The sequence below is a fragment of the Amia ocellicauda genome, chromosome 2, assembly GCF_036373705.1.
Source record: "Amia ocellicauda isolate fAmiCal2 chromosome 2, fAmiCal2.hap1, whole genome shotgun sequence".
NCBI lineage: Eukaryota > Metazoa > Chordata > Actinopteri > Amiiformes > Amiidae > Amia > Amia ocellicauda.
In genome coordinates, this window is record NC_089851.1 from 43011042 (window position 1) to 43026339 (window position 15298).

The 15298-nt window shown below is 37.8% G+C and overlaps 1 protein-coding gene across 1 annotated transcript in view; it reads left to right on the forward strand.

Annotated features, from left to right (window-relative positions):
* The window catches only part of cdh7a (cadherin 7a), an 88753-nt gene that overhangs the window by 45490 nt on the left and 27965 nt on the right, over positions 1–15298 (forward strand). The window contains exons 4-8 of the mRNA XM_066723975.1: positions 4789–4956; positions 7015–7202; positions 9540–9793; positions 11739–11875; positions 14968–15089. Of these exons, the coding sequence (XP_066580072.1) occupies positions 4789–4956; positions 7015–7202; positions 9540–9793; positions 11739–11875; positions 14968–15089 (869 nt within the window). The remainder of the gene's footprint in view (positions 1–4788; positions 4957–7014; positions 7203–9539; positions 9794–11738; positions 11876–14967; positions 15090–15298) is intronic.

The window sequence follows — 15298 nt, forward strand, 5'->3', positions numbered from 1 at the left end:
CCCATCGTGCTCGGTTGGTGTCCATTAATTACCATTAATATCCATTTTTGACTGTTCCCACATTGTCGGCTTCAACCACATCGCTGGGGAGTTTGTTTCAGGTTGTAATAACTCTCTGTGTGAAGAAGTGTCTCCTGTTTTCTGTCTTGAATGCCTTTAAGCCCAATTTCCATTTGTGTTCCAAGGTCCTTGTGTCCCTGCAGATCTGGAAAAGCTCCAGGGTGTTATTGTATTCTTAGAAAATTTTACTTTAATTAAATGGACTTAAGTTTTCTCAAATCACCCTTTGGGCCTGTGGGCCTTATGTTTGACACCCCTGTATTAAACTGTATTCTCTTCACTATTACATTTTTAGGGTTTAAGGGTTTAAGTGAAAAAACAGACCCATAGACTCCACCCACCCCCCACCACAAAATAATGCTTTTAGAAATTTAAATTGCAATATCAAAACCCCCAGATTAGAAGATGAAAATATTAAAACTTTGCGCAATTTCCAATGTGTGCAGCGTAAGAACAATGCAAAAAAAGAGAGATATTCAATCATGGTGCAAATCTTTGCGCGACATTGGAATATATCATTTTTTTCTCTGTGTTTCACAAACCCACATGCACCACTCCAAAGTGCACTGTTATTCCCACAGTTTGAGCCAGCTTTGCACATTTCTTGCATAAATGCGTACCACAAATATCACGCAAAAACGTGTATATTCAGTCTAATTAGGGCTTTCACGCAATTCAAATTTGATTGTGCTATGCGCATGTTTAATGACCTCTAAAGAATACATTTGCATCTTATGTTTCCAATTAGAGAGTCTTTACCATATGCTAATTGAGTCACAGCATTAAAGGCAGTTTGCTGGACAGAGGCGGGTGCCATGTTTCTACACTCATTTGTGACATTTTAAGCATTCTATTATTTGTACATTCATATATATATATATATATACTACTTAATGCAGTTGAATGTCTCAATGTACTAAATCATAGAACAAATAAACAATTGGAAATAAAAAATAAAGCATGGAATCATTTTGTTTAACAAAATGTAACCCCTTAAGCTGACAAACCCCTTTGGCACCAAATACGTGTGCTTCTTTTTAATCTTTTTAATCCCATGTGTACTCTTCACTGTTGTGTTGTTTGCCAAGTATTTGATATCCCATGAAAGCTGAGACTCTCAGCTTTCTAACAATGAAGCATTCTCTGATGTGAACAATCTGTTTGTTTTTTATACCCCCCCATCATTTATCCCCCCCCCCCACACTCTGAATTCTGAAATGGGGGGGTGGGGGGATACTTGGTCTGAATATTGACAATATTTCAATAAATGTCCCGTTTTTTTCCTTGTTTAGACTCATTTAAACCGTTAAAAGTCCTCTGACGTACACAAAGTCAAAAGCATCCAGTTGTGTTTTGAAGCCAGTGTGCATTATATTGAAAATATTGACAACTTTGACATATTCTCAAACCCGACAGTCTACTGATCAAAACAAGACCATTGTTTAGGTAGAAGTAACACACACCCGTAGAGAGCTCAAAATGTCAAGATGGAAAACTCTGTTTACAGTGTACTAACACACAATGATTTTACATAATTGGATCTGTATTTGATAGAAGAATAATATATTCTGGATCGTTAGGTTGTTGTGAACAAAACAAGCCTATTTGCAAAGAAATATGATCGAAACTGAGTGATTTGTGACCGTCTGAATGAGACCCCCTCTCACCCCCGGAGCAGACTGCGTGTTTATGGCGACGTGGAAACTGTAAATCAGATGTGTTTGAGAATTAAACACTTTGGTAGCCAAGAGAATAAGCTTTCAAATGATGTGTGCATTGTAGAAATACAGTGTAACTTCTATGCAATGGAGTTGTGCGTAACACTGCCAAATAATGCTTAAGAGGGTGTAGTAACACAGTATATAACGGAAATGTACATTATTTTTCAGTTTTTGGTAACCTAAACTTTATTTTTTTAACCTCTGGCAGTTTACCACTTACCTTTGTACCATTTCAGGTTATTCACTGGACTTGAATGCCTCAAGTTTCAATAAAAACTGGAAAAATAAATAGTATGTATATATATATATATATATATATATATATAAATACATGTATAAATTAGGAAATAATAAGAAAAAAGGATCTAATTGACTTTGAATGGGGGGTCATAGGCACTAGTCTACAGAGATGTGGAAAAAAGTGATATGATCAGATGAGTCATCCTTCACCATATTCTCGACAAGTGGGAGAGTGCATGTGTCGCGTACACCAAGAGAACGGTACAGGCCTGAATGTTTGGCAAAGGAAGGGTCACTGCAAATCTGAGTGATCATGGTGAAAAGATGGTGAAAGATTTCTATCCTGATAGGAGTGGTCTCTTCCAGGATGACAATGCCCCCATCCACAGGGCACGAGGGGGCACTGAATAGTTTGAGGAGTATGAAAATGATGTGAATCATATGCTATGGCCTTCACAGTCACCAGATCTCACAGCACTCTCCACCACCATCATCAAAATCCAAATGAGGGAATATCTTTTGGAAGAATGATGTTCATCCCTCCAGTTGAGCTCCAGAGAGGTTATTTTGTCACCTGTCTGTATATACACACCTATATGTATGTGTTTGTTATATGTCTCTATGATAAGTGAACACACTAATGGTTAAATACACTGATCAGCCATAACATTATGAGCACTGACAGGTGAAGTGAATAACACTGATAATCTCGTTATCATGGCACCTGTCAGTGGGTGGGATATATTAGGCAGCAAGTGAACATTTTGTCCTCAAAGTTGATGTGTTAGAAGCAGGAAAAATGGGCAAGCGTAAGGATCTGAGCGACTTTGACAAGGGCCACATTATGGTAGCTAGACGACTGGGTCAGAGCATCTCCAAAACTGCAGCTCTTGTGGGGTGTTCCCGGTCTGCAGTGGTCAGTACCTATCAAAAGTGGTCCAAGGAAGAAAAGCGGTGAACCGGTGACAGGGTCATGGGCGGTCAAGGCTCATTGATGCACGTGGGGAGCGAAGGCTGGCCCGTGTGGTCCGATCCAACAGACGAGCTACTGTAGCTCAAATTGCTGAACAGTTCATGCTGGTTCTGATAGAAAGGTGTCAGAACACACAGTGCATCGCAGTTTGTTGCGTATGGGGCTGCGTAGCCGCAGACCAGTCAGGGTGCCCGTGCTGACCCCTGTCCACTGCCGAAAGCGCCTACAAAGGGCACATGAGCATCAGAACTGGACCACAGAGCAATGGAAGAAGGTGTCCTGGTCTGATGAATCATGAGTTCAAGGTGTTGACTTGGCCTCCAAATTCCCCAGATCTCAATCCAATTGAGCATCTGTGGGATGTGCTGGACAAACAAGTCCGATCCATGCAGGCCCCACCTTGCAACTTACAGTACTTAAAGGATCTGCTACTAACGTCTTGGTGCCAGATACCACAGCACACCTTCAGAGGTCTAGTGGAGTCCATGCCACGACGGGTCAGGGCTGTTTTGGCTGCAAAAGGGGGACCTACACAATATTAGGCAGGTGGTCATAATGTTATGGCTGATCGGTGTATGCTCATGAACGTATGAGGGGGGCGAATTGTGTCTTTGTGAGGCCGGTACACCCTGCAGCATATCTTCTTGCTGTTGCTGATTATACAGTGCAGCATTACTGTCCAAATGTCTACAGACACACTACATGCTACTAACTAGGCTATGTTTCCTATGTATATATGTATGTATGTATGTATGTATGTATGTATTGCCATTCAGTCAAGTAAAAACTGTTAGGAACTTGTTCTGGTGCAGCACACATACAACCATATATTAAAACAGACAGCTGCATTGTTGACTGTGCCCTGAAATAGTGCTGTGTGCACAGTTAACGCCATCCTTTTCAACGTGTTATTTTGCGTATATCGCAAACCTGTTTTTTTGTGCAGCACACAGCTACAAATATAGCAGGAATCACACATATTTTCGGCCACTCCCCCCATTTTCCACCATGCATACAATTAAAGGGTGAGTGGTTCAGAATGGCTTGTGCCACGCAAAACGGGGTTTTGAATATGACAAATAATGTGCATTTGTGCGTGACCCATGCAAATCCTATGAATATCAGGCCCAACGTCTGGAATAAAATGATTTTCATTAATTTTGCTGTAGGTTAACCCTAAGAGTTTTTTAAAAGTATAAATGACATACAATATTGGAGCAGGAATTACCAGACCTTTCACCATACTGTAATTCTGGAGTTTTGTTCAGGGGGAAAATACATTTCATGCAATATATGAAGCAGTAAATTAAAGTTCAGAAACTAATATAAGAGAATGGCTGTGATCTACAAAAACTGTACATGCCTTCAGTTTTAAGGACTGGAACAAATTTGTGAACGTACATGATAAATTATGAAGTGGATATGCTGCATACATATATTCAGTACAGTATATTCTATCTATATATATATATATATATATATATATATATATATATATGTATCTATATCTATCTATCTATCTATCTATATCTATATATATATATATATATATATATATATATATATATATATATATATATATATATATATATATATATATATATATATATCAGATATCTATAATGTATTTTTGGCTACTAGTTGATTGAAGCCAGTGGATTGTGAAAAAAGTTTAACTTCTATGTGATGCTGACATAAAACAGGATGACAACATATAAAGTCTGTATTAACTTCAAAATGTCAGCATTTTTCATTTAACTTTAAAAAAAATCCTTTTGTTCTTTCTTTCTATAGGGATTATCAGAACAGCCCTTCCCAACATGGACAGAGAAGCCAAGGACCAGTACCTTTTAGTTATTCAAGCCAAGGATATGGTGGGACAAATGGGAGGCCTCTCTGGGACAACCTCTGTGACTGTTACCCTCACTGATGTTAATGACAACCCACCACGCTTCTCCCGCAGTAAGTGGTCTCACTAGTCACGATGGATACAATATCCATGAATGTTGGCCTTTTGTTTTGCTTTATGGACCTGCAAGATTGGGGGTGTTTGCCATTCCATCTGCGTCAAATCCTCTGATTAGTGTGACAGACAGACAAATATTTTCTGGGCTTGCCGCTTCAAAACACAGCTGGATGCTTTTGACTTTGTGCACGTCAGAGGATTTTGTCTCATACCTCCTGAGACTTCAATGAAATCATGGCCAAGACCTAAGTTCAGTAACTGGCAATTGCAAACTTGCGGTAAAAAAAATGAAAATAATAATTAGGATTCCAAATTGTACTGGATTTTTACTGGATTTTATTTTTTCAACATAATATGCTATATTTTAAGGTGCAAAAGCTTAGGACACAGTAAGAAGTACCAACAACATATTAAAATGTTTGGAAGTGTAGACGCCAACTGTGCTTTCTTGAAACAGAAGGAAGGTGTTCAATTTAAACTATTGGGTTTCCTTTAAAACAGTGCTGGTGAGTAGGAAGGGGGCTATACTAGTGCAGTAGCAAGGTCAACGGATAGAATCAATATTTTGTTATCACTCGCCATGTCCACTGGTGATTGCTAGCTCAGGCTCATGATCCTGGGATTCAAAAAAAGAAAAGGATAAAAACCCAAGAGAAATGCACGTAATTTTGTCATTTAAGGTGCAGCCATTCCACGGTGAATTAAAAAGCCATCAAAAAAGATTATGCGCTGGAAAACAACGTTAAGCAAATTAGCATTTTGAAACAAAATGGCTAATCAAAACACTGCATAATGTCAGGTTACTGAAGTGGAGAGAAACGCTTTAATAAATGGCTACGATTGTGCGTTTGGTGGATTTTGATGATGATTTTCTGAGTGTGGAAAAGAGTTTAATTAGGTTTTACAGGTGAGGATGAGATTTCTGCTGATATGTTTTATTTTTAATTTTTTCAACCAGGGAGGAAAATAAGCCTGATCAAAATGTTCAGTGGTTCAGCCACAAACAGGATTTCGCTCCATACTTCACTTAGTCTAATCATCTGCCTACATAAAACTGGAGCCTCGTCTCTTTGAACATATATATTTGTGGAAAAGGGGTCTATTTATAGGCAATTATGTTTGTAGCATGTGCTGCTTCCATGTTCCTTGTATTGAATCTCATCAAGCTCAAATAATTACCATCTGCTGTTTGTTTAACCATATCTACTTTGAAACTTGAAAGCATGGGGTCAAAAGGTCTATACAAATTATATATATCAAATATTAACTCATCATAGAATATTGGCAAAACAAAATGGAACAAGCCTTCCTCCTCCAATTATGGAATGTACCAGCAGAATGCATTGGAAAATGTTGGTCAACAAAAGGTCTTTCTTTGATCTACTACTAATAGGGTGGTACCAGCCATTGTGCCAAGGGTGGGCCTACAAATAAACTAATAAATACATTGTAAGTAATTGTATGGTGCTTGTCTGTTGTCCCATGACGTTTGGTAATATAGCATACTATGAAAGCTGAGCATACTGGTTAAAACATGCAAAGCAACATATACAAACTAGGATCTTTCAAACAGAGGGCATCCACAGCCATGTGGTCTCTTCTACAATTCGTCATTTTAGAGCCAAATGAGAACTGGAGCAGGAAGCAGTAGTGTGTTGATTATTCTTTTAGAAATGAAAATTGCAAATTCTACTTTGTCAAAATGAACATATTTTTTAATGAGGACTCATTGGTAATAATTTTACATTTGAAAAAAACGTATTTGTATTAGTAGATTGAATGGAATGCAGAGCTGTAACCGTGGTACATTGAATCTAGAGTCTTATAAATCTGGACTAATGTGCTACACTCATTAAACCCAATTGGTTTAGATGCGTGATGTTAATGGTATAAATGACATCTGCTTGAGTCTGGAAGTAGTGACATCCGAGCAGCCACTTTGAGACCAAATCAGCTGAATCAGAAAAAGAAAAAGCTAAACAGCATGGCTCTTTAGCAAACAGGTGATAAGAGTAAGAAAATTGTCTCATCAATAACTGTGTTGGCTTTCGCAGAATCCTATCAATACAATGTGCCTGAGTCTCTGCCCGCGGCGTCAGTGGTAGCCAAGATAAAAGCTGCCGACGCTGATGTGGGACCAAATGCTGAAATGGAATACAGGATTATAGATGGGGATGGCCTTGGGACGTTCAAAGTTTCTGCCGACAAAGAAACTCATGAGGGACTCATAACTCTTCAAAAGGTAAAGCAGCTTCAAGATGTAATAGGAATCGAGGCATTTTATTCCCCAGTTCTGTTGTAAAACTCATTTGTTGCAAAATAAGCCAGGAAATATAAATTTCAGTTTCTGTGAGGTAAAAATAAAAAAAAAATCTTCACAGGGTAAGGAGTAAAGAGTGCCTTTATGTTTCCACATGTTTGTGCTTGGATCTCTTTCTAAATCAGTTTAAGAGAAGTCTTTGTCTTCTATTAACAAGTCAAGGTTTGAGCTCCACAAGTCTAATGTCTCAAATAAATCTTTCTGGAATGGTGATTTGTATTTACATCTAGATATCTTACATCTATTTAAATTTATGGTGAAATATACCAGCATGAAACATTTGCAAAGGACTGGAAATATGGTCCAGAATGTCAGATATATGCTGCCAGTATTTGCCAGTATATATGCAAGTCTTCATACTAATCTCACAGGGATATATATACAGTATATATATCCTTATATGTAATAAGGATGAAGACTCACTCAAAAGAGATTTGTCAGAAAGGCCTGTTATTACACAGAAAAATGTTCAATGTGATTACAAATTAATAAAATAATAAAAAAAAATACACAGCATTTATGATGTAGTAAACAGCTTAGGAATTCAAAATGGTTCTGTTGCAATGCCATTAGGAATGGGCCAGATGTAGCCAGCTATGCCAGGCAGTGGATGCTTGGATGTGTCATGGCATGAGTGTTTAGGTTTCTACAGAGATTAAAGTCATAATCTAGGTTTAGTTCTCTTCTGTTTTACAAACATTGAAGAGTAAATCCACAAAGAAGTACCATCTCCCTCATTAGGATCGTAACCAGTAGTAGTCAGGTTTATTCTAAAACTTGAGTTGACCGCATACCTTTCTGAGAAGTGGCTTCATACTTCTGGTGGCTCTCTTTTCTTTAGTTATTTCTGAAGATCTATGTTGATTTGTTTTAGATTTTTATGGGGGGATTTATTTGGTCACTTGGCAGCTCTGCTTTACTTTATTTAATGTTATTTGATCTTACTTTCATGTAATTAAGTTTTATTTAGCCTTATTGTCTACCCCTGCCATTTCAATGTGTTTTTCTTCATGGTGTGTGGAAGTGCATATGCATATATAGCTCAGAAATGCTCATATTTCTTCTTTCCCATTAATCTCCCACAGGGACTTCAGATATAGGGGGGTGGCACATCACAGGATATTTATAGAGTGATTTTAAAAGTCTGCCCAGATGAAAATGTCTCTCAAGATCATGCAGCCCCTGCATTAATCACTGCTGCAGAAATAAATGAACTTAATTAACAAAGGCATGGCTGTAAATCAGTAGGCTTCATCTCTGAAAGTCTGCCAAAGCCATTGACACCCTTACCCTGTCTTTGTTTTGCTACTAAAAAGCAACAATGTGATAGACTGCATTAATTGTTCAGGGAAGCATAATGCTTCTGTATTCACATTGTAGTCTTCCTGTAGTGATCCAACATGAAGCCTGGTACAGGTTATGAAAGTGGATACTTATACCACAAATTGAAAGCTCATAATTTAGCTGTCACTCTAAAAACACATGCAAACCCATTAAAATAATATACATAGAAAGAGAAAATGTGATGTACAAAAAAAAAAAAAAATGAAATACCATACAGATTTCTTATTTCGTTCCCACAGTTGCACAATATTCCATCTATTCATGTGTAAATTATAACATCTGAAATAAAATAAGTATTTGGTGAGGTATTTGAGAGTTTTGTTGTTTGTTTATACCATAGCACAAGATCTGTTTGAAATGTGGAGGAGGTGTGACTATGGGTTTCAAACCCAGTTCAAAACTATATTTTTCTGAGCTAAAATAATTAAGGAGAGGCCAAGCATGTAGTTTGTGGGGACTAGACATGGAACCATGTGGATGAATCAAATTCAGCTTCATAGGACTTGTGCAATATTAAGATTGTTTGAAGTATGCCAGCAACATAATCCTCCCATGGCTTGTCCAGAAAGAGGTTTTCAATTCTGATTAATGTATGAGGTCTGTCCAGAGCTATTCCCTGTCTAAAAACTCAAATTAACTCACCCCATTACAGTCTTTATGGATGATGTGCCCGGAATGGGAACCCATTCTACATTCAAAGGCTAAAAATCTCACAAAGAGCAAGTGATAACATAAAGATATGTTTTCATCTTTTCCATTCAATAGCTTCCTTTGTCCGCTTTTGATCTGCTCTTGTACTGTGTCCAGACCATTACCACAAGCCAATGTAATATAAAGCACAGGATGTCAGTTGCATATTCTCTACATTGATGATTGTACAGTTTTTTCCCTTTATTTCCCTCTCATTCCTTGTAGGGCCTTGATTTTGAAACGAAAGCCAGTTACACTTTAAGAATAGAGGCCACAAACAAGAACATCGACCCTCAGTTTCTCAATTTGGGACCCTTCAGTGACACAACGACAGTGAAGGTCAACGTCGAAGATGTGGATGAGCCACCTGTGTTCACCTCTCTGCTGAACAGAATGGTTGTTTCAGAGGCTGCTAAGGTTGGCACTATCATCGGGACAGTATCTGCACATGACCCAGATGCCTCCAACAGTGCAATCAGGTATAGTACGCTGCTGGAAACCCTGCCTCTTCCACAAAGGTCATTTATCACTACTCACTCTATCTCCTTGTTAATATTTTGACTCTGCGTGGTGTGACTGTTGTTTCGCAGTCTAGAGTTCAGCTTTTAATGATTAAGGCAGAGGTAGCCAACCTTGTTGCTGAGGAGCCACAACCCTGCAGATTTTTACAGGTCACTCTCCAGAACCAGGATTACCCACCCCTCTGTTCTGGCTTCTCATTCATCTTTGATGTAGCAGACTACGCAAGGATGCCATGTGATATAATGCTTAGCAGGCAACCAAACCCCACTGCCTCCCCCCACCAAAACCTCTCTCTCTATCTTTCTCTCTCCCTCTCTCTCTCTGAGGGTACACACACTATGCTGTTTTGATTCGCATTTACTTAAATATTACTCTGTAGACCTTTACATGATAAGGTCCCAGTCACTGTGTTCACATGGCTGCCAATATTCCACTAGTGTCCAGATATATATATATATATATATATATATATATATATATATATATATATATATATATATATATTCCGCCATGTACCATATACTTAGAAAATTCTGAATATGAAACGTAATATTCCGGCTCAGAATATTCAGTATATTGAGGCTGGGGAATTCCTCTATCGGGATACTTCAAATATGGGGCTGAACCCACAAAAATGCATGTGTGATGGAAAACATGTTTGTGCAATGCTCAATTTGTCTCCTCACTAGCAGTAAAGACATAAACACACTGGTCTGCATCAACACAATCTCAAAATGTTAAATTCCATATCTGAAACAATACAAAAGAATAAAACGTACATTATTAGATATTAGGCTATAAGAATGCCAGCTCTCGATAAAAATGACAGTTTCTGCTCTCAGGTATGCCATGTGTGACATGTAAACACTCTGACAGTCATTCATTGTAGGTAGTTATCAGGAAAAACAGAACAAAGTGCAATGCAATCATATAGTGTACTGTTAAATCATCAATCAAAGTAGCTTTCTTATCATTCAGATTGATTTGTTTTCCTTTAAGCCATCTGTTTCTCCATCGGCTTACTTAAAACAACTTAATTGCGTGGGGATTGTACCGTTTAATGCGGTACCTTTCAATTTGACTCAGTCATTAGGAATAAAAGTCGACAGGGAAAAAAAAAACTTAATTGGATAGAAGCTGTATTTCAGAGTCAGGCTGCAGAAGACTCTCCAGTTGAGTTGTGCACTGTAGGCCTTTGTTTGGAGCAAATGAAGGTAAACTAAAAAAAACAAAAAAAACTTGTGTGTCTGGCTCTATTTTCCTTATTGTGTTTCCTTAGCACTGTGTCTTGTCAAGCAGTGAATAAAATATAGCATTGATCTTGTATTTTATCTTAATCTCAGAATAATCCTAAATATTCACCTATTACAGGGGAATTTCTGATGCGGTTAACTCCTGCATGATGTATGCTCACTCCAGTTCGTATATTGGTGGTATACTGATGCATATGTAACCATTATTGTTATTATATTTCTTAGCAGATGCCCCTATTCATGGTATATTACAATTGTTACAATATACCACATTATTTTTACATACAATTACCCATTTATACAGGTGGGTTTTTAATGGCACAATATAGATAAAGTACCTTGCTCAAGGGTACGACAGCAGTGCCCCCCCTCCTGGGATTGAACACACAGCCCTCCACTAAGGATCGCTGACCACAAATCCACAGTGCTGAAACCATGAAACTCAGAGTAAGGTTTAGACAACTGGAAGCTGTTTGTTTGTTTGCTTGTGACTTACAAATGGTGAGTATGCAGTGTTGCTTCCCTAAGGATTGTGGGTATATCAGGTTTGTAACTATGCAGTGTGTTGGAGCACACACCTGTTGCTCATTCAAATCATAAGACTGGATTAATGCATGTAATTAAAGACACATTTGTATCTTCATTGCAGGTATTCCATAGATCGTAACACCGACCTTGAGAGGTTTTTCAATATTGATGCCATGACGGGGGTCATTAGTACAGCCAAGCAACTGGATCGAGAGCAAAATGCTGTTCATAACATTACCATATTCGCAATGGAAAGCAGTAAGTATTGGAGAACAATGCTTTTTAAACATACTTCATACACTGTCTTTTATGAATGTTTTTCATTTTCTTTGTTGCTTTGCCTATTTTATAAGGTGTACCCTTTAAGTGTTCATTGATATGCAAATTGTGTATGTCACCACTTAAGTGCTCAGTTCACTCAGTGTTGCCGAACACAGAAATATAATTTACATACAAAATCTCTTTGAAACTCATGTTAGTGAATGTCAGGTGGGTTTGTTTAACCTAGGTGTGTTTTACTTTTCTACAAATTGACTGTTGCAGCTTAGAGATGGATATTGTTTAAGAAGGAGTCAATCTTGATCTGCTGTTAGAGAATCATCATGCTGCTTCATATGTGCGAGAGTGAAAAGCAGGTTTTGAAGGACAGTGTAAAAATGAGACTGCATAATGTAAATCCTTCCACGTTTAATCAATCAATCAAAATCGTTGCTATCAAACTGACAACATAATAGCTGGTAAACAGTTCCATCTAGCCCAGCAGCAACACTAGAACTTCATTATATAGCCTAAGCATTTAGAGAGATATTATTGACAAATTAGGACAATGATTCACTGAAAAGTTGCAATAATAACAATTAAAAGACTAGTAATGCTGCTGCTACTACTACGACAACTACTACTAATAATAATATATGTTTTTTTTGGCTGGGATAATCTCAGTAAATGTAGTGTACAGAGCGAAAGAGTCTTTGTTTTTTCTAGTCCCAAATCGGTGCTATTTAAAGCATTCTGAAAATGGTACAGCCTTAGTCATTTGTTGAAAATGACATTTGGGAAGTTGTATTCTTTTTCCCCTGGTGATATCTGTGTACCCTAGGAAGGCAACCATTTATAAATGTACTGTAGACCTGAGGTAAACTCTTCTCGCATGTCAAAAAATGTAAAGAAAATTTAAGTTTTGTTTGAATTTTTTGTCAAGTGTGCTGTGCCAATGTAATTTGTTTAAACCAATATCTGCATGATTTAAATTCCAATTTACTGAGGATGTCGGCGTGTTTTCTCATTACCTAAATTGAGAACTTAATTCAAATGAAGTGCCAATTTTATTTAGTCATTTTATTGTAATTACATTGCTGATTTTAATACTAGCTCATTTGTTTGGTATGTAATGTTTTGAACATAGGAATCCAAGGTGGATATTTGGTTGGTTAAAGCGAAGATATATTTCCATACCATTGTATAACAATTAGGATATACATTCCCCCTCAATATATATAAGACCTGACAAAATCTATATATTTTTTTCAATCAGGAAGAAGCATAAAAGGTTTAATGGTTTAATGTTTTTCTTCATACCAGTCCACTATTTTACAGAATTAAATATTACATTTGATAGTAAAAATGGTGAAATGAAGAATTAAACTGGCATAAATGTACTGGAAAACATAAAAATATACATGTTAAATGCTACTGGAGCTGAAAGACAGAGTGTGTGCAGATGTGACAGCTAACAAGTGGGAGGGTCTTTAGAAAGGTTTTCTAAAAGCAAGTTTGAGCTCCATACATCAGGTTTCGGGACACAAGAGAGTGTGTGTGTCTAGACAGGAATGTTCTAGGTCAGATCACAGATCACCTTTGCTCTTCACCTCCTGTGCCGTAAACTTAAAAACTGCAAAAAGGAGAGAAAAAGAGCAAAGTCAGAGAAGACTGAATGTTTAATTGTTGGGTTTCTTGACTTTTTTTTTTTTTCCACAACCCCAGAGCTAGCCACTTTAGTCACAATTAGCCTAACTTGTCCTCACAATCCTGCAGCTGAAGTGCCTACTAACCCAATAGCATGCAAGAACTTGACCTGGAGCGAATAGCGATGATGACAGGGGTACAATCTGAAACAAGACTGCACCAAGGAATGTGGCAGCTCCAACACAACACAATGACCCAAAGTCCCGTGGAGTGAGGATCCCCGCAGTGTGAGAAATAAATCTAAAGACTGGATACATGTGTCGAGGAAGGCTGAATGGGATTTCTGTCACACACACACAGCGGAAGGCATTTAAAATCCTAATGCTTTTTCAGTGAATCAGTGAATCTATCAGTCGATCTAAAGCGGTTTCCTTGCTGTAATTGGAGGGAAGTCTCAAACCAAAGTGATTTCCACTACTCAAATGCCAGGAGCCCAGTGTTTTTAAGGGGACAGCCCTGTGAGGAAGAGAGGGCCTGCTGTATCTGAACTGATATAGAAAGATTTGCTTAAAGAAGACTATTCAACTACCTCATTACTTTTGAGAAACTTAACAGGAAAAAAAAAAGAGCGATCATCGATGTGTTTGTATGTATGTTGTATGAATCTATCTATGTATCTATCTGTCTTGTCTTTCTTATATCTATCTAGGTCTATGTGTATTGTTTAATCTAAGAAGAAAGATGGGGGGAGGGAGAAACCGCAGGCCCGTATGTCAGCGAATCTATTACTCTAGATGACTTGTAGCAATCGACTCGATGATTTCCTTTGTTGTCAGCATTATTAAATACTCACTTTAATGTCACAGGCACAGTGCGCAGCTTAATGTTATCTCCAGTGACACTCGGGAAAGAACAAATTATAATTACTGATGCATTTCTCCTCCTCCTGCACCCTTCTAAATCAACAGCAGGTGTGCTAGAATCACATCCAGATGTACAAAATCTATTTCATTTACTTCATAGCTGCGCTCAGTAGCCTGGAAGGATACAGAGTTCCAATGTTATTTTTTCACATTTCTCTTGTCATCTGAAAACTGTGGTGATGTATTTGTGTACGCTTTGATTGCATTTGACCATACACATGTTCTGACCACTGTTCATGTTCACCCTTCATATTTGAAACATCCATACTGTGATTTGTTTTGCTTTAATATTCAATCTGTATTGTTAATTAAACCAAATGTATTAATCAGTTCTATATGTTCATAATATTTTGAACACTGATTCACAGTAGAGGAAACTGCAAATATTCCAGTTGATGGAACTGGCAGGAGAGATGTGTTCTTTTGATTGGAAGTCCACCTTGAAGGGGCTGTATGTTTTTAGGAGAAGCCACATTGTGATATTGCAGGCATTCTTACACTGTTTTTCTCATCTCTTTGCAGAAGACCCAACACAAGTGGGAAAAGGGATTGCGATCATCACCGTTATGGACATCAATGACAATGCACCAGTGTTTGCCATCGAGTATGAAACCTTTCTTTGTGAAAATGCCCGGCCTGGACAGGTAATTTTGAATCTGTTATTAGTCAATGTATAAATCACAAAACAAACGACAGCAGCACCACTGCATTATCTTGCTTAATAAATGAGAGGGGAGGGGGGGAATGTGTTTCATTTGAAAATTCAAGCTAAATCCCACGGGTTTTCTAATGACTCTGTTTGTAGTGTCCAAAGGTATAATTCATGTCTGCGGTATATTTTCTTTTCTTTTTT